Genomic DNA, 24,702 nt, shown 5'->3' with positions numbered 1-24,702 from the left:
TGCTAATATAAACTTGTACTTGGTATAATCCTTTGCATTTCTTCTAAATTTAAAGGCTATAGATGAGAGTAAAGAAAATAAAAAAAAACAGCAATTCTCTCAACATATCATTGGTATTTTCAAATAGATAAAGCATTTTTAAACCCCCCCCCACATGCCCTATATGCAATCAGAGATCCATGACAAATCATTAGTTTTGCAATCTTGCTATATTTGTGCAGTGTACAAAATATTCTGTGAATTATATATAGATGATGAGGGAACTTGAATCTTACACATCCATTTGTTAGAAGTGTTAGTAAGGAAATTAGCTATTCTCTAGGAAGTACCTATTCCACATAATTATTTCTGTACTGCTGTTTGGGCTGTTCTGTAGGAGAATAGATGCTGCTTACTTCAACTAGGCGAGCCATAAAAAGACTGAGGACAATGAAGATGTTATACAAGTCTGCTTAGTACCAGCAGTGTGATATTAGTCAACAGTGATGAAAGAACATATCTCCACTTCAAAGGCACCACTCTCAGCTTTCTAGTTAAAGGAGAAAGTTTTCAGAAACGTACTCCACAGTATTTAACTGTGTTATCTCAGATATTTCTGAATACTAGAAAATTTCAATCTCTTAAAAGAACGTACTCTGACTGACTTAAAATTTTGAACTTATTTTTGATTTTGTTGAACTTTTACTATCAGTTAGTATTGAATTAAAAGTTTAACAAGTCCCTGATTTTCACAGGTGATCATGAACTCTCACAAGCTTTGCTGATCAGTTCAGAGAACAGGAGCAAGTTAGTTAAGCCTGCAAAGCACATGCTAAGAGCAACCATATGCAGATTTTCCTTTGCAGGCAGGTATGTTCAGACTGTACTCTTCCCTGCTGCGCATGCAAAACAGGAATAGATCAAGCAATCAGGAATTAGAAATTTGCAGTTCAGAAAGGTGGATTCCTATACAGGATATAAAAAACAGGCCTACAAGATTTAAATGCCTCTACAATAGGGTTCATCACTTAGTATCTGAATGACCCAGAAACACTAATCAAGCAAAGAGAAACTGTGAAGTTTAGAATCTAAAAATAAAAAATGAGTCTTTAGTGTAAGATGTAAGTTAATAATTCTAATTTGTACTCAGAACTTGCACCCTATCTGACAGCTCTACATTACTTGAGAGTGAGCAGTGCTTCAACTCTGTTGGTAGTTTCCTAGATGGTCTCTCTCTTTCCCCCAACACAAGGAACATACACAACTAGCAAAGCAGGTGCAGCCAACCTCTGCATCAAGTCCAGTATGGGAAACTGATAACACACAGACTGCCCATGATTGTTTTGTGTGTGTGTGTATGTGTGTGTGTGTATATATATATATACACACACACACACACACACATATATATATATATATAAAAATATATATAGCTATTCCTCATTACTGTAACCAGTAACAAAAGGTCTGTTCAGCCCAAGGGTGTTTCTAAACCATGCAGAAGCCAACACCGAAGGGTTCAGGAGTGAGACGCTGCAGTTACCTGTTTTTCACCCTAGCAAACTTATACCTAACAGTGCAGAATCTGGCCATCTCTACACACATTATTAAATAACCAACCATCACTACACTTCCTGCGTTTAGTATTTTATACCACTTGCCATTTAGTAAAAATAACTTTTTATCACAGCTGCTTATTCTGTTTAACTGAACATTTTTGGGAAGCCTTTAAAATATTTTAAATTTCCCAGTACAATATTTTTACCTCTGCATCTTTACAAAGTAATGCCCTATTTTTGGCAATTGCCTTTAAACTAAGTTTCTTTTCAGTTACTCAGGAATCCACAACTAGATAAGTCATTTTCTTCTTAGCTCTTATGATATCTCATTTTATGTTCATCAAAGATTCAAATTAGCCTTCAACTCAGAGAGCACAGTAACAAGTAAAACCCCATTGAGACAGACAGATCAAATTTGACTACAAGTTGCTGAGCTGCATTACGCTGTTTATCCACATTATGCAAATGTAATTAGTTCTCATCAAAATTACATTGCCTCCCACTAAGGATAACAGTGATCAAATTTAGATTAAATCAGATACAATGGTACCATACCCTTCCTTTATATGGGGCTACCGAATGAATATTAAATATTACTAAAAGAAAAAATATTGCTTCTAGAAAACATTCACAGAATTACCTGCAATGGCTCCAGCTGCAAGGAGATTAAGCCCTCCCACATGGCCATTTTCATCAGCAAGCATCAGTTTACTATGAGCATAAACAGGAAAGTAGATTGCAGAAAAGGGAATGTCTCTGAGGAAACATGCTTTGGCACCCTGTCACAGACAAGAGACATACTACAAGTAAATTTTGTAAATAAGGTTAAAATTGATATCCAGCAAGCAGCCCGAGCCCAGGAAGTATCAACTCTCTTGATCCACCAGTTAAATAACAGAAAATAAAACGTTTCAGGAAATAGAAGATGTAGAATTGAACTTGGAAAAAAAAAAAAGACTAAAGTGTATCTCATGCAAGTTTCTAGAATAAGGAAGACTCAAGCTTCACATCTAAGCTCATTAAGCAATAAGCGACATTAGTTTTGATATCAGTACCAAGGATAAATACCTTTTACATGTGAGGAGTCCAAATGCAATAAAGAAAGCAACAAAGGTCTGTCCTGATGTCTTTCTGACAACAACCCATAACCACGGAAGCAAAAAGAGATGTCCTTGCATGCCCTTTTTTCCACCAAACATGAAAGTATTACTAAAGTATCAGTTAGGTTTGTTAAAAACCTCATACGGCTCTCCACTGATCATCATCTAGTTGACTGAAGATGCTGTGCCAAAAGGCTAGCAAAAAGAGGTAAGTGGTTACAAAATGGAAGTCTTTCAATAAAGGGAAGATACAGGGAGACAAACCCTTAGGCCTGTGACAACACTCTATGAAGTATCTCCCAGCCAAAAGCTAATATGAAAGAGTTCCTTAAAAGAACTTCACATGCTATAAAAACAGTGGAATGTTCCTAATCAAACATATTTAGTATTTTTATTTTTTTTAATCTTATATGCACACCCTGCAAGCACACATGTTACAAAACTAGCAGTCTTTGCCTGAACTCTGAACTAGCGTACAGGTAGAACAACGCTCAAAGACAGCAGCCTCCACACAGCACCGCCCACTTGAGGCCAGTCACCCTTTGTGGTTAGATTAAGTGGAACAGACAGCACACGTTACAAACCTTGGTGGCTTAATTAGGAGACATGGTAAAACGAAACTCATGCCTTTTCATGCAGATTTTTTATGCTCTAAAATGAGTTTGTGCAGTTATTCATAAGTGATAATGCAATTCTAAAGAACAGCAGATTTTTTACTGAGCTCAATTATTTAATTACTGCAAACAGAAATGGCAATTTTGCCCCATGTACCAAAACACCTGTGATCTTTAGGAAATGAGATGGTCATGAATCAGCTTTATTTAACTCTAAACAAAAGCTTCAGCTCTAGAAGTAAATTTTACGTTTTTATAGTATTATTACAGGTCTGTGGACAAATCAGGTAAAACAATGTTTTGTAAGTGTACAGCTAACATAACTGCTGAATTTACGTATTACCCCTTGCACTGACAGAAGATACAGGAAGCACTCTTCGTTGTTTAAGAAAACTAATAGCTTCTGCTCCATTACACCTGATCTATAATGATGGTAGTAAGTATACCTGCATGGTAGGAATCTGTTGACTGGCATTCTGCTGAAGTACAGTACAGTGCAGGCTTTCTTAAGTGGAATTCGTTATTGACAAATCCCACCATTTAACTTCTTAAAAATCTGAATCCTACTAAACTCCACTACTGTTTCACTACCATCGAATTATTAAGACAAAGAGAATATCATGCTGCAAAGATAACAATAGAGATAACAGAGATTCAAAATAAATGTGAGAAAAACACACAGGGAAAGCTAAAGAAACTTTTCACAAAACCCCACCAAATGAAATTATCAGTGCCAGAAGCCAGCAGGTCTGCAATACAGGACTCCCTGTAGCTTGGTATAAAAGCCTGGAGGATAGAATAGGGGAGTACTTTTATGTATCCCACTGCCATTAATATAGAAGTGGGTTTTCTTCGGTTTTCCACTGTGGGGCTGCCCTGCTGGAAGAAATAGGTTTTAAATTCAAAAGGTTTCTTTGTTTTTAACACAGTTTTTGTTTCAACATTATAAAGGTTTAGCATAAAACAGGTTAACAGAGCTATAATGAAGCCACTCAAAGCAGAAACACATACCTTATAAAGACCAAGAAGACCTAAATCTTTAATAACAGAGAGGGCACTGACTCTGGGTCCTGTAGTAATTTCTCCTGCTACCTGCAACCGAATCTTTACAATCTCCAGCGGATTAGTGAAGATGACCTGAGAAGCTCCTGCCTGCAAACCCAAAGAAAAAGAAAGTAAATTGCATTACTAGAGCATGTGGTAACACGCTGGTTTCTTCAAGGTGTTGAGTGCCTTCACTTCTCGCTGCATTGGCTCATATTCTCATATAAAAATCTATGACAGTTAATAAAGCACTTGTCTGGAAGTTAAAAGCCCGAATCAGAAATTTTTGTACAAAATCCTGATTCACATACATTCTTCCATTTATATGTTTATATTCCACTAAGGTGATTAATTTAGTTTGTCTCTGCTATTCTCCTTTCTAGAAGTCATGAAACTGTGTAAAAGTCTATCAGATAGTACACTAAATACTAGACTAAAATTGTCATTAGTCTCGCGCTACTAGAGCATCAAACACTTACAAAGAAGACCTTATGTTTATTCAATAATAATCCATCACCAATGTGTAGACATGCTATTAGCATTTAGTGGTGATGCAGTTTAAAAGGTAAATTTGCATTTAATGGTGTAATTTTAAATTATTAGAAAAGGTGTTTGGAGTTTTGTTTAGCAGACTAATTGTTCTAATTGGAAACAAAATATAAAATTTAAATAGGGAGAGTAACTTTTCAAAATATGATACTGAATAAAAACTGGAGTCCTGTCTTTCTCTGAGCATGATATTTTACACGCAGTGCTGAAGGACTGCCTTACTTATTTGTTCCTAGCAATAGTGCTGCACAGCAGCTTCAGATTCTACACTTTAACTAACCAAAGACTTTCAAAGACCTATGTTTCAGTTTCCATATGATAGTTACATGTGTACACCTATTTAAAATGACATTAAGATTTCTCTTTGGTATGTTGTAGGTACTACCATTCACTTCTGGAGAAGTGTGTGGTTCATAACAAAACAGCTAAATTTTACTAACTTGCTTTTTCCCCTCTTTTTCTAGGCCATCTCTGTTGATTTAAAAATTGAAACCATTTCCTTAAAATGTATGGTATACAGCCACTTGAATACAACCAACTTTAAGCAGCATTTCTTCCATATGAAAGCCTGATCTTTTCCTCTAACCCATAAAACATTACTGAAGAAAAAAGATGCAGAACATCTGCAATTAATGCTTTTTTTCCTCACTTCTAAATTGCCCAGGAAATAAACTCTCTTTGTGATGCTGCATGTGTGTGTATACAAAAAAAAATATCAATAGTCTGCACTAACACCTCCTGGCATTCTCTGCTAATTGATTCAGAACTAATGAACACTAATCCTTTCTGTTATGTCTCTGGCTACAGCACAATCTTCCTCTCTCCAGCAACAGGCAGAATAAACTGAGACTAGCCCTGGAACATGACTTAGAAGTTTATTTTAGACTTGAGAACAGGACTTCAACAGCTCTTACCGAGAACAATTAAGCACTCAGGTAGTAGGGATGTAATGGAATGTAGGGGCATGAAGTCTCAAAATTTTCATTGACCAACCATCAGACATTTCACTGAACCTCTGCTGAGTGTACTGGCATCCTGCAAGCCCTGTTTATTACTTCACTCACTATTGACATTTTAAAAAATCTTTGTTATGGACTTACTAACACACGTTGATCTAAACAGTGGCAGATCAACCCCTGCTTTTGAGTGATTACTGCAGTGGGGATTAATATCTCTGACAGTTCTGCTCAAATAACCAATCTATGTTGTTAGTCTTCATTTTATTCTCTCACTTCTTCACCCCTCTGAAAAAAATCAAAGCCTACATTTTTGTGGACATTATTGCAACTGCCAGGAAGATCACTGGGATTCCCAGACCAGGCAAAATGATCCCCTCTTCTGTTTCTTGGACTTAATACTTTGAGTTTTCTCAGTTCCCTGACAGCACTCATGTCCAAAGCTGTTCTTCAGACTCTGTTTACTTCTCAACTTACCCTTTCCTATCCAGTTTATACACACCTATGCATGCAAGATGAAATGGCTGTCCTGCTTGGAAAAGTTTCAATCTAAACAAAACTTATAAAATTCTTATCTGGCGAGTTCTGTTAAGCAATAACCATATTTTTTTTCATCTTGCATTAACCAGAAAATAACAAATTTCAGATGTTTACAATTTCCCCACGTTAATATTTTTTAAAATTCTGGTAAATAAAACATTAAGCACAATGCTCTTACTACATTATACAATGCACTACAAAAAATAAAACAAATTCAAATAACTTAAAATCTAGACACTAAGCTAGAAATTCACTCCTTCCAGACAATCTGCTACCTGCCTACTTAATACGCATTATTTCTTTACATATGTATGTGAAATTCCATTTTTATTTTTTAATGTTACATATTTTAATTTTTTATTTAATAGTTGTTTTATTTTTAATCTGCACATCCTGAAGAGCAGCCAAAATAACTCTTCCTATATGCCCATTTGTTGACAAACTTCTTAATAAGTAGCTTTCTTAAAAAGAGCTGTAACTGTTAAGATCATAGAACCACAGAATATCCCGAGTTGGAAGGGACCCATAAGGATCATCAAGTCCAACTCCTGGCACCGCACAGGTCTGCCCAAAAGTTTAGACCATGTGACTAAGTGCACAGTCCAATCTCTTCTTAAATTCAGACAGGCTTGGTGCAGTGACTGCTTCACTGGGGAGCCTGTTCCAGTGTGCGACCGCCCTCTCGGTGAAGAACCTCTTCCTGATGTCCAGCCCAAACTTCCCCTGCCTCAGCTTAACACCGTTCCCGCAGGTCCTATCACTGGTGATAACGGAGAATAGGTCACCTGCCTCTCCACTCCCCCTTGCGAGGAAGTTGTAGACTGCGATGAGGTCCCCCCTCAGCCTCCTCTTCTCCAGGCTGATACCCAAGATACCCAATTAAACAATGCATATTACAAACAAATGCTCCAGTCCAAGCCTTGACTTTTCATACAGTTATGTCTGGAGCTCAGCAAACGTTTTTGCACAGGAGTAATTCGATTCACATGAAGAGTTACCCTGAGTTCAGTGGAGCTGCTTGAATGAGTTAGGTCCTTAGCCATAGCACAAGGACAGGCAAGACAAGCATGAATTTTAACACAGAACACATAACAGGAAAATTCACTTTTTCATTGAATGCTCTTTAAGAAATGAGTGGGAGCATCGTTTTGTTTGGTTGGTTCGTTTTGTTTTGTTTTTAAGAAGATCTTAACCTATCTGATGATGAATGAAGTGGAGGGCAGGTTCTGCCTGGGCTCTCCGGCACCAGAGGAAGTGCTCCAGAAGAGGATGCACAAGAGAAGGACACAAAGGATCTCCAAATAAAAATGAACTGGTAGTGTGCAGGGTCACAGTACAAATCTCTATGCTTCTGTGCAAATCATGGGCAATCATCATCATTCTTTTTCAAAATACCTTACTTCAGCTGTCAGCTATGTTTTTTAAATACACGTGCACATGAGTACATACTCACAGAGGTATATGCTGCAGTCCTTCAATTTCTTTTGGAGAAGGTGCACTAAACCTAGATTTCCCCCCCCCAAAAAACCTCCCTTCACACATAAATTACAACAGACACTTTAAAAAAGGTTGACAAATTTGTTTCTGAATGGAGGTTATTCATACACATCAAAAATACCAGTAATAAAAGCTTCTACTTAACCTTAATGTCATGTAAAATAACTCTACAAGGAGCAAATAAAGGAACTAAATCTGACAGCAAAGGTTATGAGAGAAAAGATGTAGTTTGAGATCCCACAGCAAACGCCTCATGACATGCCAAAGGCTGAAGGAAATACACAAATGACCCCGCAACATGAGACCTCTTGCCCTTTCCAATTCCACCCGAGAGGCATATGCTACAAAGAGGGAGAGGCCTATTTCGAGCCCTTCCTTCCTTCCTTTTTGAAACTACCACATCCTGGACCACAACTATATCCCATACAAGCAGCTAAAATAAGATGTTACTTGAAGCAGTCTAAAAACATCAAAAGGACTTGCAGTTCTTTCTCAAGGCAAAGCTTTCATTGTTCATGTACCTGCATTAAGCTTACCGCCTCTTTTACTAAACAACACATTTCTCCCTAACTTTAAATTCCTGCCACAGAAGTTAAGATAAAGCAGTAAAGTTTAATTTTGCTTCTAACTTTATCTGTTTAAAGTATATCAAAAGAGGTAGAGTATCCTCAAGATTTTAAAAAGTAGTAGTCTGGCAGCTAAAATTCTGCATTTGTGCATGTTAAATAAAAAACTAACATTTTAAATTATGACATTTCTATTTGCCTTATAATCTATAATTAAATCATGTACACATGTCTGTATGTATGCATGTATGTACAAATATACAATTTTTGTTTATCTACAAATATACCAAAATAGTTAGACTAGATGTTAGATTTAATGTTTAAATATATAATAGTTCCTAATCAATGGTACATTTTAGTGGACCTCTGTGTATATATATGCAAACACAGAGACACACACCTCCCACTCCTAATTGTCAACAGATGCATTGCCTACACCTTCAGGAAGGGTTCTTAGACCCTTTCCTTCTGGCACCCACATGCTGCAGCACAAATCAGAAAAGTCTTTCAGATGAAAAAGGATTCATCCATTCAAAATACTAGGCGCAATACACAATTCATTGATGGGAAGAATACATTTCTTCCTATGTAACTCATAGGAACTACAGTGTTAATTCACAGCATCTTTGTCTGCTGTAACAGTACTTATGTATCATTCATACAGCATTAGATGCTGACTTCAGCCTCTCTGCCCAGCTGAGGATGAACAGCTACCCCACAGCACCCTGCCCTTCATGACGTACTCACATGCGTCATGTGTGTAAAGTTCCTTTGGGTAGCACTGTCCATATCAGGTATGAGCTCTCTGCTTCCCCAGCTGCTGTCAGGATGCAGGAAAGCATTGCCAAAGCCTCACTCAGTCTCCCTGCAACTCAAAGCTAATGGTAGCTGAAAATTTCAAAGGCAGAAATGCAGGCTAATCACTGAATTACAATGAAATGTAATTTAATTAATTACAGTAACAGTAGGGAAAGAAATCATTTTCTCAGAACATGTGTAAGCATGGGTAGTGCTGTTGATGATTAACAAACCAGTAAACTCTCAGGAAGGTAGGAAGATAGGATATCAGTTTCCTCCATCAGTGACCAGAAACCCTTTTCTTGACAGGTATGACCTGACCGATGTAACTGAGCTGCCCCACATAGCTGTTTTGCAGATTTCAAATACAGCCACAACTTGGGAGCAGCTGGGAATATTTGGGCTTTGACAGAGCAGACCCTACACTTCCCAATGACATTTACATTGCCCAGCGGCTAGCAGGTAAGTTTCAAGAAACACAGAGCACTGGCTGACTGCGGGAGGTCCCTGCCCTGCAGTAAGGAAGGAAGACAACTGACAGGCAGCTGACCGTACAAACAGGCCAGTGCCTGGGTGGATGTCTCTGTTAACAGCTATGAGAACGAAGACTTGTGCTTTTGCTGGGGAAACGAGGTTTTTCCAAAATCTTACAGCAATTGAGACAGAAATAGTATCTTCTTAATGCAGCCTCTTGGAGTTGCTGATTCTGGAGGAAGCACATTTCTGCGGATTGTCCCTTTGCTGGGTGCTACAGCATCTTGCAGACACTCCAGAGCTGAGGATACTCAGAGCTGTGTGCAGGTTGTCCTGAATCACTACTGTTTTAATGTCAAAGGTTTTACCTGTCCTCATTTGTGGGTCTTAGAGGACTGTAACACCATACACAGCCTTTGACACAGCACTGCCATCCAGAGAGGAGAATTTGCTACGTCTGCTGCAGTATTTCCCAAGCTGCCACCACTTCCTCACAAGAATTTTGTTGATTCCAGGTTGAGGACAGCGGTGTGCACAATGTGTACTGCCTTGCAAGGAGGCAGACCTTCAAAGGCAAGGAAGGCCTCTGTATAAAACTGCTAAATATATGGCTAGCTCATCCACTACCAATCCCACTATGTTTTTCATATGATGAAGAACAGTATTATTGCTGTCAATCAAGAGAAGGTTCAATGCTAAGCACAAATAAGTGAGGGGCAGAGATATTAAGAAGTACATCTCTCAGAACTATATACAGATATAACGCAGTTTCTTCTGATGCTATAATGTGGTGAAAAGCATGTTTTGAATTCAGTCTATTTATAATCTACTATTTGCAAAACATTTAAGTGTCAAACAATTTATAAAATGCTACACAAACACAAATAAAAAGCTACCCAAACGCAGATACTGAAAGTGATTTTGGCACAGACAAAAGCCAAACAGTGCCACAGTAACCCATAATTTATACTAACAAAGAGAGAAGGAACGGAATTAAGGGAAGATGAAGAAAAAAGGTAGTATCTCCCAAACAGAAAATCTTGTGTGCCCATGCATACACAAAGCCCCTGTAACACAAGTTACATCCTTGGGTATAACTGTTGGTTATGTCTCATAGTATTTTGTCAAACAAACAAACAAAAAGTATACAATGAACAACAACACTAATTCCAAGCAAATGAACAAATAAAAGAGCTATCACAATGGATGAAAAGGACATGAGAGACAAACATATTAACTTGATACTGCCTTAGTCAATTGTTCCCTTCAAACCTTTTGAATAAACTCTGTAGGCTTACTAATAAAGATTTTGGTATTTGAGAAGAAGTGAAATAGCTAAAATGGAATTAAGCATCAGTACAGACAGAAAAGTCAAAAACTGGTAAGATTACCAGCTGATCCAGAGAAGACAGCAAAGAAATTAAAAACATCCCTGAGGTTGCTAAACTGACCAACACCTCTCCTACAAAGGCCAACTTAACCTAAAATTCTCCCAAATGGAGCGAAAAAAGTATTCTCATCTCCTTTTTGAAGATAATATCAGCTAATACAATCAGCTAGAAGAAAGGGTTGTGTTTGGACAGATTATAGATCTGCTTAGATTCACAAAAGCATCCAAATTTCCAAAAGCTTATCTGAAACTAAAATTTCTCCCTGATTTTTGTATATTCACTACAGTAAGACAATAAGAAGTTATTTTGAAAAAGGAGTACCTGTCAGGAAGAGGAAACGCCTTTAACGTAGTTTGTATTTAATATTACACATTTCAGTACAAAAGAACGTAAAAATAATATAATTGATTATCAGATGTTCAATTTAAACTGTGAATTTAACTGCAACACAGAGAAAAACACTAATGAATTATATTCACTTCTGTTACAAATGATCTGTATACGCTTTCTGTGTTATTGAGCTTTCCAGAAAAAGAGATTAGTCTTTTGCTAGCTATACATTACAGCTGCTTTCTCACATTTCTCAGAAAATAAACTTTGTACACTGACAGGTGAAGACTCAAGCATGTACCAGGCTGCCAAATTCAATCAGGCAGAACTATAAGCAGCCTCCCTTCAGGGCTGCTTCTTTGAATTAAAAGTTTGCAGAGGTCAACAACCTTTCTGCCCCAGGTTTTGTTGTAAGCTGAGGAGGTTTTATACCAGCCTGTCAGCCTACTCAACTGGAAGTTATTAGTGTTCTCTGCTACAAAAGAAAACTAACTTAAGCCTTAAACATTTTATAGGGTTGACAACTTTGGGGAATCCCACAAATGAAATTAGCCGATGTGCAAAAACAAAAATATCTATCATCAATATCAATTCCAACCACTTAGAACTTGCTTAGAGATCCACTGAATTAGAGTTCTTCATCTCAATGAAAACACAATTTGTTTTTGAACTGTATTTAGACGAGGGATGTAGTCAGGGTCTGGTGTAATGTAGGTACATTTTATATAAAGTAATTTAAACTGAAGATTCGTCCAGACCTGTTATCTGAAAGATAAGACTACATTGTTCAGTTTTTCCACGTTTTCATGAACAACAACAACAAAGAGTCACATATGGCAAGTTAAAGACTGTATTTCTTTTCCTTTTTAAAAACTTAAGCAAGAAATAGTTTTTTAAACTGTCTAGCTTTTTTTTTTTTTCTGGAAGAAAACTCAAACGTGATCTTTGTAATCCGTTCTCGAATACTACCTCTATCTTTCCAAACTAACCAAGACCACTGCCCCAAGCAAAAGCATGGAAAGGAAGAAAAGGCACCCACCCTCTCTAGCCACACCGCAGCTCCTTTTGTGGAGTACAACCACTACTGAAACTGAAAGTTAGAAACTGTGCCAAAATAGGTTGTTCAAGTAATTCCAAGGGAACTCAGCTCAGAAGCATGCAGCTTTCCAAACAGATAAAGTACTTTCTCAGTTCTTGTGAATGGGGAAAAAAAAAAAGTTCTGTTCAAATCACCAAAGCACATGCACTAACTGCCACTCCAACTGTACTGCACATGACTGAGAATCAATTTTTCCTAGGAACTAACAGTACAGGATGGATACTTACACAGCCTCCAGCAAGGATCTCTGCAGGGAGTGGAATTGAACCATCTTTCTTAGTGAATTTGTCTCTGACAAAGTCATTAACCTAATGAAGATAAAATAAATTACACACAGTTTAAAGTTATTCCTCCTCGTTATTAACCTATATCAAGTACATGTGTAACCATATTGATTAGAGTGCTTTTAAGTGGGCATCTTTCACATATTTTAGGAAATAAATCCTGTGTATGTTAACAAACGAAAAGATGCCAGAAAATAAAAAAAAAAAAAAGATACGTACAGTTAGCTTAATAGCCTTTTCTGGAGCAACACCTATCAGCTGTGGTAACAAGCCTACAGAAACAAAGACATCATAAGGCAACATTATCTTCCTAATAAAGAAGTATTTTACAAGAGCTCTACAGAAATGCCCTCCTGCACATGGGATACCCTTTTAAGTCTATGGCAGTTACCCTTTGAGGTAGATGTCATTTATGCATGCGAGGCTGCTAGAGCACTGCATATTCATACCTATATGATTTTATGTTAAGATTTTTGTTGAAAGTGGTAATGAAAAGGGTGAGCAGAGCCACCTTCCACAACCAAGTCAAGCCTGATGCTGTTGCTGTACAGGTAAAAAGGTAAAGGACTGAACATAAACCTTATATATGTCTACTCACATAAGAGTTAATCTAAGTTTTAGTTAGAGTTTTTTAGCCCCTTAGTATCATTTTCCCATAAAGCTTTCAATTACTTTTCAAAACAGGAGATTAATTATGAGATATACACATAACTATGATAAATTATCAACTATCGTCTACTTGGCTCACTAAACCTGAGATTTGTGAATGCTTCAGTCAACAAAGGATATGAAGGATTTTCACTAGCTCAGTCCAAAATTAAATTCTTTAAACCCTCTTAGTATTAAATATTTTTTTTATCTTGCCTAGTGGAAGCATTAGTTGGCAGAAACCAATTTTGAAAGGCTCTTGCTCCTGGAAAATAGCTGCTATCAAAGTGAACTGCCTTTTGACAAAAGCACATACACCTTTCTAGGAACTAATAGGTTTAAGAAAAAAATCAGTAGATGGCAGTCTTAACTTCCTAACATACAAGATTATAGCAGCATCTGTTATTTTAAAATCCATTTTCTCCACACTCATCTTGGCATATGTATAAGATTATAAAACTTAAAGGGCTTATCTTTATTAAAAGTGTTCATTTCTTAGTGTTATTCCATGCTTGGGGAATATCAATTTGTCAGAAATGTTTGCCAATTAACAAACAAAAAATCCCAGGCTAATTATATCAAATATCATAAAACATCAACAAAACTGTAACGATGCAGCTTTCCACTATCCATTAAGTGAAAAGAGTAACAGCTAAAAATTCATAAAGAGTCTTCAAAATTCCCAGAAGTTCTTAACCTGTAGATTTTTTTTTAGTACTTCCTTAAAAGGAAGCTCAGAGCTGAAGCAGAAAGTGCAGCAGTTAACATATGCACTGTAGTGTTTTCTTCCAACACAGTACTTTCCATGCGATTTACAGACTTACTATGCTGAGGAAAGGTAGTTATTAAATACAAAGAAAGGTTGACAACAACAAAAAGAAATGCTGCCCTCCCAGCCTGAATCTCTGATCTACCATGAAAAGAAAATCCAGTTCTGCAGTGCCTACACTTAAAAAAAAAAAACAACAACAAAAAAACAAACTACCAGACAAAACACCACAAGACGATTTCCCCCCCAGCCTGCCTCCTCCTTTTACATGCAGCTGAACACCCCAGACACACGCACTCTGTATTCTACCATGGTCTAGCAAGGGAGCTTAGAAAATACTTCATAATTAGTTTTGAAGTTGGATGCCAGGATTCAAGTGTCATAATTTTCTTGACCAAAAATTTTAAAGTTTGTATTTAAAAATATAAACTTTGCAATATCCATTCAAATCTATTTTTTAAACTGCAGTAAAGAAATATATTGTGTCATTATATGGGAATACTATTAGGATAATCCAGCGTAGGAATATAAGAACACACTTATAGAGAGTCAACTCTGTAAATATTTCTGTTGCTTCAGTTTAATACTCTCCTGCAAACACTCTGATACCGAATCCAAGACCTTAGAAACATGCTGACCATTACGCATAATATTTTCAAAACAACCACACAAACCTTTTATGCTAAACAATCTTAAAGACAGTTATTAAACATATTATTAAAAATTTGACAAGCTGACATTCCATAAAACAAGCATATTTTTCCTCAAGTGTAAGGCATTGTTTTTAACTTATCAATGAAAAGCATTTGCCAAAGGTTAGAAAACCAAAATAAAAATAACATATAATTAACTTTAGAGGCTGCTGTGCAAAACCATGTTGGGGTGCAGGAGGGAGAATGGAATCAGTACTATAGAAAAGCACTGTAGAAATCAAAGTGTAAAATAGAGTCATAAATGCAACTTCACGGAGTATTTAATGAAAGATTTGGCAACAAAAATGGAAAGAAATTTACTAGTAAATCATAATCTACAGAGATTGCAGCTATTTCATTAACATATTCGCTGACTTATTCCTCTCTCTACTCGCTTGCATTGCAAAATCCCGTAAGATCACCAAAAACTCCTCAGTCAGAGTTCATAGACATGCAAAAACTTCTCAGATACTGTTCTTAGAGGACACTAGCACTGACCAGTGTCTTCATGGACAGAGCATGTTGCAATGCAGAAAAAAAGGCTGTGACCATCACAGAAGTTACTTTTCTCCAATTAAAAAATAAACTAAAGATGTACAGATCCTTATGAAAATTGTGCGTTTTGTATGAAATGACAATAAGAGAATTCAACTAAATAACAATGTAAGACTGACTAGTATGTACCTTCATGTAAGTCACCTGATTGATGCGATAAAAATTACTTCAAAACCTTCTCCTAAGCTAAAACAAGATAACTAAGACACCTTTTCTAACTGATCTAACTGATAAGAAGTTGCTTTGAATTCTTAACCTGTACTTTAGAAGAGTTTTTCTTTTATACGTTACATTATTTATTTTTTAAAGTAAATTAGAACAATATGATATATAAACTGCAACATGAATTGCAGGCTGCAATTTCTTGCTCACAGTAGTCCCGCTACCTGCAAAGGTATGAGGCATAAGTAGACTGACATCTGATTTAACAAGTACCTTTCAAAATGACTGTATTTCTTCCCTTTTAATAAAAAAATATTTGCCATAAAATTGATCTTTATTCCTCACAGGCTAATCTACTCCTGATGTTTGCCTCCAGCGAAAAATCACAATCCTCAGTTTGTGAGATAATTGTGTCCACAACACTCACATCACAGAGATTAGGACTTTAAACAATCTAAGCACCAAGGAGCAAATCAGTAACAACAACAAGAAAGGCACAGTTTTTCCCAGCAATTATGATGAACAGTGCTCAAGGGAAGTTACATATTCAGCTCTATGAAACAGAAGCAAAATTGTATATGGTATCAAGTTTCCTAGTTTTCCCATAAGACTCTAGTTCCTGAGGTATTAAAAAAAAAAAAGTAGAAAATCCCTAACTTGATACATGTATTTTATTCACTTACCTCTGTAAAGACCAAAAAAGCCTTCAAAACGCAAAACCTTTTTAAAGCAGTCAAAGCTGTTTTTATACATCAACTCTCCTACGACTGAACCAGTGGAACGCTGATTCTGCATACGAGTCTTCACCAGGTCTATGGGATATACTGCCGTAGCACCAACAGCTACGAGAAAGTATTTGAAGTATTATTTCTGCAACATCATTGTTGGTTTGTATATAATTATTATTATTAATAATAATAATTTTCTACAACATTTATTTAAACACAAAGAAAATATAAGCTGGTAAGGTCTCTGGTATCTTGGAAGCAAGAAAGGACAATACTGAAAATCCAGAAAACAGCCTCAAGGAGAATGGATTTATTACATATTACATAAAACAGTGTGCCCGGAACAAAGACAACTAAATCAGGAAAAGAAGCAACGAGAGCTACCAGTAAAGAAATTTGTTACTGAAGTGAGTAGAGTTTCAGCTGTTTGTGAAGGAATATTAGAACAAAAGCGATAAAGGAATGGCATAAACAGTAGTAGTTCCGCTCTCCAATTCTTCATGTATATAACCCAGAAATGCATTTGAGATGATCCCATGTAGTCTGGCGAGACAGACTACTAACCCAGGCTTGAAAATAGGAACCAGACAAATTACTCACCTCCAGCAATTGAGCCCAAAGTGAACCTGTAAGCTGACTCAGCTACCTGGAGCCAGATAGGCCTGCCTAACTCTCCATAAGATTGCTGTGTAAAGAAAAGAAAAGAAAAAATGATGCTTCAAAACCTGCATCGGAAAACAAAGACACCTATGAATTGGCTTTTGTGAAGTTAAAGAAAGAATGTGATAAAAATTGGTAGCTTTATGTTAAGGAAGAAAAAAGTCATTGTCATATAACTTCCATGATCCCTAATGAGTAAAGCATATTTTTCAAACACGCCTTTCATAAGATGTTCTTCCTTACACATTCCTGGTAAAATAACAACAACAACAACAACAAACTATGGTCAAGACAAAGTAGATAGATATAGAAATCAAGTTTGCTACTTTTCATTGTGTTGCTTTTGAACTTGCAAGGCCTGGAAACCCCCGTTGGCTCAAATAAAACTCAGTATCTCAAAAAGAATGCAGTATCTCACAGGCGCCATCCATCAGCATGGCAAATATTTTAAGATTACATATACATTGCCACATAACATAAACATGACATTTAATACCTTCAAAACAAGCCAAAAAAAAGTTAATTATTCCCCAAAGCATTGTCCGCAAGACTTTTTCAAACAGTTGATGACTTACAGACACAATGATGACCTCACTCACTTCAATCACATACACTATTATAAATATGTTAGGGTTTTAAATAAATACAAATCTGTACAGAAAATATTTACAGAGATTCATAATCATATTATTAAATGTTTATTAGATATAAGGTAGCTGATAAACAAGATGTAAGTATTCAGAAACTTGCACAGTAAAGTACACAGAATGAGCCAAGTTTTCTTCTGACCATACATAAGGGCATTAGAGAAGAATTTATACTATGTAGTACAACTTCTCTCAGTTATATAAGTAGCCAAAATACTAAAAGTTAGAACCCATATTAAAGCAAAGAATAAAGCCCATCTCCCAAACACAACCACCTTTTTGTCCTTAATAGCAACCTGTATCATTCGCAGATGCACTTCAGACAGCACAGCTGGTATTGATATGGACCTCAGAATGCTACAGAGAGCTTTGCTCTGATGCACGTTTTGAATTCTCCACAAAGATTATTTCACACAGACATTTCACAGCTAACTCACCAAGGCTTCTTAACTCATTTATGTTCAGCTTACTGAGGCTCTGAAAAGTGGAACATGCACAGAAATACAGCACATACTGCAGTGTCAGCAACCCTGTCTGTGCTGGTATTACATTGGATGTGCAAAAATGTGCCTTTATTGTATACTGTTACACTGTGTGTACACAATGTAGGACAAAGGCCTATGAGATTAAGATGCAATCCTTACTAGTAAAAAAAATACATATATTTTTATATAGTTTTTCCACAGAAGAAAAAGATACAGCTATTACCATTTCCTTCCACAAGACGTTTTCCTCCCCAACAATACAGCTTAACGGAGAAAACAGAAAAAATCTGGATAGCAACAAAACTATAAATTGTACATGTGGAACAGTTTATTAAAAAAAATAAAAAGCATAAATCAAATGAATTGACTTTACATGCAAAGAAAAACAACAGATCTGGAAAATTTACTATTCTTAAAACACTAAATTTTCCTGATTTAAAAAAAATCACAACAAAATAGTCACAAAAATAAATTCCAAAATACAGGGGTATCTTTTGATTCATGTAATTAAAAGATACGTGCAATAATAATACCCCCAAAAGACTTAGAAACGAAACAGGACTGGTTCTTCATTCCACAAAAATCTTCTCGTACATTAGCACACCTGCTTCCTTTTAGCTGTTTTAAGGTTATTCTTTTTCTACGAAGCTCCAGAGTTCTCATCAAAATCCAGTCACTACATTCAGACATAAATCTTAATGAATACATCATTGGATGTTAAAAATCAAATTCTTTGTGAAGGAAATGTCACTTTTATCTTATTAAATAAGCGTTCACAAAGTTTGCAGTTTACTTGTGTGTTCAGATGGATATGCAAATGAATGTAATTAATGCTATAGCTTTCAAATCATGAATATTTATAAACAGAAAATTACTGTAGCTGTCATCCCCATAGGATATTCAGCTGCCAGGCTTTAAGAAAATCTTACACAATGAAAAAAACTGACAATAAAGTAAACATGGTTGAAAGCAAACTAATTTCCATTTCCACCAAATCTACAAAGATGGAGTGAGTTCATGTAAAAATCTAATTTTCCTTTTAGAAGGGATCTTAAAACCATATAGAAGCGATTACAGACTTGTTTTCATTTCCTAGGGACAGCTGAACCTCACTGGAATGATATTCTCTCTTTCACAAATGGGTATCTTTCATTGTATCAATACAGTTAAATTAAATGTCCTGGTTTCGGCTGGGATAGAGTTAATTTCCTTCCTAGTAGCTGGTATGGTGCTGTGTTTTGGATTCTGGATGAGAACAATGTTGATAACACACCGATGTTTTAGTTGTTGCAGAGCAGTGCTCACACAGAGCCAAGGACTTTTCAGCTTCTCATGGTGCCCTGCCAACGAGCAGGCTGGGGATGCAGGAGCTGGAAGGGGACACAGCCAGGACAGGTCACCCAAAATGGCCAAAGGGGTATCCCACACCACATGGTGTTGTGCTGAACAATAAAACTGGGGGGGCGCTGCTTGAGCCTTGGCTGGACATCAGTCAGCATTTGCATTGGGCATCACTTGTTTTGTATATTTCTTTATCATAATAATTATTGTTATTTTCCCTTCATTTTCTGTCCTATTAAGTTGTCTTTATCTCAACACACAAGTTTTACCTTTTTTTTTTCCTGATTCTCTCCCCTAGCACACTATGGGGAGGGGGAGTGAGTGAATGGCTGCGTGGTGCTTAGTTGCCTGCCAGGTTAAACCACAACATCAGGTAATAAAAGGTTCACTTAGGATAAGGTTCAGTAAAAGACCGCTCCTTATAAAACGAAGAAAACGAAGTAACTTTCCTTTTGCTGGGCTCTGTTAACACAGAATGTAGAACAGGATGAAAGCGTAATGTATTACTCCAAGAGCATGAAAAGAATATGTTCTAGTGATGAGTGAAACTTTTTTCAGCGAGCTTATTTCATAACAGTGTCTAGCTACACAGGTAATTCTGATGTGTAAAATAAAACGAAACAAATATTTTATTTCCTAATAATCTACTCAGGAAGGTGACTGCCACAAAAACACTGATTAAAACCAAAGCTGGCAGTTAAGAATGCACTTATGAAACTTCATCAAAAATACTCCTTAGTCTGAACGAACATTGTATACACATCTCTGCATCAATTAATTCCATCATTCTTGTCTTTAGGAATCCATGGGAAGACTGTTACCACTAAGTAGGGTTCGGACACATATTTCATTGCCTCAGATATGTCTCATTCCTTAAGGACAACAGAACGGTAACATTAAGAACAGATCAGACACTGTGTTTCAGATGAATCTGTTTGAAAGACAACTGAATGACCAAATCCACCTGTCACAAGAGTAAACAGAATAAATTACAAGTCCCACATATTGCCTATATTTTATGCAGGAGAATGTTTTAACCACAGCAGTTGAACTAATTCAAGATTTTCCTGTCATTGATACATATCCTAGATTTTCTAGTGGATAGAAAGGTTCCTGCTTAGAGGAACCTCATTGTAGTATGTATACAAAGTGAGCTGAAAAAAGGACAGGCTTTATAAATACAAGCTTTTATTTTCAGATAGAGTCCTGGGACCCTCATCTTCTGGCAAATACAGGACATTCACATGGCGAACAAGACATATGTGGTTTTGTCACTGCACTGTGCTGCCTGCTTTATCTCAGAACATCTTACAGCCGTACTATCTGTACAGGGTAGAGGATGTGAATTTCACCTTTTGGGAGACAGTGTAGCGTAGAATTGACAAGTCACTACTGCCAGCTGTCTGTCCTCCTCCTGCCACAACAACCCAGATGGTTGAGCTACTTGGGAATCGGTTCCTGAATCACTGCAATTCAGGAGCAGCATTTTAATGCACGTCATCACCAGCTTCAGTTCACCATACATGCTGAGCTGCTGGATGTGGCAGTACAGCAGTTGATTCATTAGAAGCTCAGCTGTCTGTGTATCAAGCGAGGTGTAGGCAGCTGGGAACAGAACTCAGCCTCAGCCAGGCTTCGCCTACTTGGGAATCAGAGCCCTTGGGTGTCTTCATGGGCACCACATAAACTCCTAACACTGACTGAGAGAACTGGAGTTGTCCATTGTAAGAAAAACCTTCACAACGAAAAATCGTATTTCTCTCCGAAGTACACAAGGATGTGTTTAGTCAGAATTATGAGATACACTCATACAAGATGTCAAGAGTTAGGTACCCTACTCTTCTTTGTATATTACAGAGGGAAAAAGGATATGGAGACATCCTTGGAGCAAAATGCCCTGGTCCAGATGAACACTGACTTTATTGTATTCTCTTGTAAAGCTTACTTGGGAATGTACAGCTCTATGTGGAATTGCACTTCCCTATGAAGTTCTAACAGTAAAAATAAATAAAAGATTGTGCATCAGAAACTTCTAAGATCATATCCTACTTTTCTGTTGTTGTTGTTTTGCATAACAAATACCAGTGTGAAAACGATCTGTGTATTGAATAATTATGTAACCATGTAATTCACCATGTATGGATGTCTTCCTTTCTGAATCCGCTGTGTAACTGTTTCAAGGATTTTCTTGACTGCATAATTAGCTTTATATTATTAACACTTGAATTAATTCCCCCCTGAGTAACCCTCGTGAGAACAATCACCTACAAAAAGCTTCAGATAAAGGATTCCCCTAGCATATACCCAAAATAAAATACAACAGAATGGAATATTTCTATGCACAGTATAAGAGACTTCCCATAAAGTTGCCAGTTTTGATATCAGTAGTACTTGGGTTCAACCTTAGAAGAAGGTTAAGGTAAGATTTAAATCACAGCTTAACTAGCACTAGACAGATCTGCTTGCAAAAGAAAACTTCTCAATTATATGTTGAACCAAAAACATACAGAAGATAAAGCCTCCAAATCCTGACTTCCTTATCATGTAAACTTGCAAACAATACTCCTGGAAGTGGGCAGTATGGTACCCAGTAACTATAATGGAAATGGTACCCAGTAACTATAATGGAAAGTCTAAACGTAAGATAAATACCTGCACAATGTCTGGTCCTAATTCTTCAGTTTTTACAGTTGTACAAATAACCATAAAAGTGTGAAACAATTTATATTAAAAATCCCAATGGACAGTCTAGGACTCTTATGCTGTACTACACGTGTGTATTTAAATACAGTGATAACTGTAAAGGTCTGGTAAAACAGCGGGTTAACATTCTACTCCCGTTATTTTCCATCTTCTAATTCTACCCTTTCCATCAATCTCAATAAAGCTGAATTCCCCTTCCACTCTCTAGTTCAGAGAGCCAAGAAGTAGAGTAAAATTCAATGATCAATTTAAATAAATGGTTAAGCCAAGTGTTTCATCACATTTTTCAAAAAAGAAGACATTTATAAGTTTTGCATTTAATACTCATATATTTTTACTATTTTAAATTAATTGTATAATTACAAGGTTAGATTGTGAAGTGAATCCAAGTTTCTACACATTCTTGTATCTGAATAGGCCATCATTCAATATGATATCTAATATCGTGTTTAGAAACACACTCAGTATTGTGTCCTAATTCTATCCTTATAGCAATACACACAGCACATTCCACGTCTTAGGAGTCTGTTTAAAGTATGTTTTTTTTTTAAAACTTTTCATACTCATGTACATAAACATTCACTTAATTTCAGCAATTTTATTTGTATATATCACTTCTACCTACCTGCTTCTGGAGTTCTGCCAAGTTGTAAGGTAACGCACCTTCAGCCAGCGGTGCTATTCTCTCAATATCTGCCAAAGTTAAGCGCCTTAACACAAGGCAGAGGAAAGTAAATTACTGTTAGATAAAATAATAAACATATTCAATACAGTATTCCTGGCCACACCTCACAGAATACATCCCGAGTTTAAAAAAACACTCGTCATATTTGAATGCCCATCTAAGAATTCTGCTACACTGCCATAAAGAATTCTTGGAGTTAGAAGGGCATTCTCTTCTTGTAGCTGTTAAGCAGAGATAAAGGGACCTCAGATTATTCAGAAGTGAGTCCTTGATTACTAGTAATAAAGGATAATAAAGGGTAATAAAGGGTATAATTCACAAATTAAACAATTTTGCAATTCACATTTAAACAATACAATTGGGTAGGTATTCCTATCCAAGAGTCCACATGCAAATGCCCTCCTGAAACATCAATAAAGTTAAAAATACCAGTGTATTATAGCTTTTTGGGATTACAGTAATGTGTTTTGCTATTTTATATGTATACCTATAATATGAAAATTAGTAACTATGCTTGGTGTACACAATTCACTTAGAAAACCCATGCATACACCAAACTCATTTTACATTGAATAAATTATTGTAAAGAAATGCAACAAAACACAATTTTTTAAAATTGGGATGAAAATGAGTAGTTTTTTGCATAGAAAACAGCAATATGATTGTTAAATGATAAAATTAATTATTATAAGTTACCCAGTAACACTGTATAAATCTGTAAGTTGGTAGAGAATATCTATTTCCAGTGGTGTAACTTGTCCAAATCGGATTGCAGAGTGGGTAAATTCCTCTGGATTTAAAAGGGAAAGAGAAATAAAGCAATTGTGTTATTTGTCACATTTCCTCTTTATATACGACTTTCACAAATAACTTTACTATCATAAAAAAAAGAGACCTATCACCAAGAAGCAAAATCCATAATGGATGAAAATATTTTTAGGAGGATATCTATCTTGAAACAGAACTTTTGAGACATAGAGCAAATCTGACTGCACAACTCTGATTCATGGTAAGAATTCACCATCAAAGTCAACAAAAATCCTCACGCTAGCAAGGTTAATAACACCACACACACAATTTGATTCCTTTTTCTGAAGTTCTGTAAAACAGAACAGAATAGTGATATTCACAGCTTTAAGGGCAACCGACTCATTTATCGCCATCACATCCACGTTTCTTTTAACTGCTAGCTCTCAATGACACCAAACTTAGATGTTTATCTAGCGAAATTACATGACATGTTCATGACATAATTGCCAAGCTACAATAAACAAGTTTTAGCAGTGAAAACACAGTAGCAATTTTCACAACACAAATCCAGACAAGATATTTATGCATCTGAATCAAAAATAAATAAATAAAAAAAAAGCTAGGTAATTTGTTAGCACAATTTGGAGTATGAGGACAGGCATTTTATGCTTTCCTTTAGGGATGAAAGGTATGCAGACTGTATGAACTTAAGCCAAGCAAAGAAGGAACTTGGCATGCTTTTTATCACACACAGACTTGGTTGGTCCCATCCATACAGGTAATAAAATCAGTCATATAATCTGTCGTAAAATTACTACAAAATCAATCCACTCGTGCCTGCATCAAGACTGACACATGGCCACTTTTTGTACATACAGGTATTAATTATGTCCTAAATATAGACACAAACTTTATGTAAAACCACTCAGGTCCGTAAACACTAAGAAGTTATGTATTATAACCATTTTTCTAAAAAACATTTAATCACAGATAAAGTAACTACCGCTAAACAATATGGAAATTACTGATAATGGATTTTTGAACTTAATCCATTCTATCTTATTTCCTAAGTACCTCATCTCTAAGAAACCATGCAT

The 24,702-nt window shown here is 36.3% G+C and overlaps 1 protein-coding gene across 7 annotated transcripts in view; it reads right to left on the bottom strand.

The window, feature by feature from the left end:
* Positions 1-24,702, bottom strand: part of SLC25A12 (solute carrier family 25 member 12) — a 51,377-nt gene that overhangs the window by 1,676 nt on the left and 24,999 nt on the right. For 6 of the 7 annotated variants that reach the window (XM_040562483.1, XM_040562484.1, XM_040562488.1 and 3 more), the window contains 8 exons: positions 23,552-23,645; positions 22,796-22,880; positions 16,935-17,019; positions 16,290-16,448; positions 13,000-13,052; positions 12,724-12,804; positions 4,264-4,404; positions 2,179-2,317 (listed from right to left, as the gene is read on the bottom strand). In XM_040562483.1, coding sequence (XP_040418417.1) covers positions 2,179-2,317; positions 4,264-4,404; positions 12,724-12,804; positions 13,000-13,052; positions 16,290-16,448; positions 16,935-17,019; positions 22,796-22,880; positions 23,552-23,645 — 837 coding nt within the window. Of the gene's footprint in view, positions 1-2,178; positions 2,318-2,358; positions 4,129-4,263; positions 4,405-12,723; positions 12,805-12,999; positions 13,053-16,289; positions 16,449-16,934; positions 17,020-22,795; positions 22,881-23,551; positions 23,646-24,702 lie in introns of those variants that run through there. The other variant, XM_040562489.1, reaches the window with a different exon arrangement.

Source organism: Cygnus olor, chromosome 6, assembly GCF_009769625.2.
Source record: "Cygnus olor isolate bCygOlo1 chromosome 6, bCygOlo1.pri.v2, whole genome shotgun sequence".
NCBI lineage: Eukaryota > Metazoa > Chordata > Aves > Anseriformes > Anatidae > Cygnus > Cygnus olor.
This window is presented reverse-complemented; position numbering and strand designations above follow the sequence as displayed.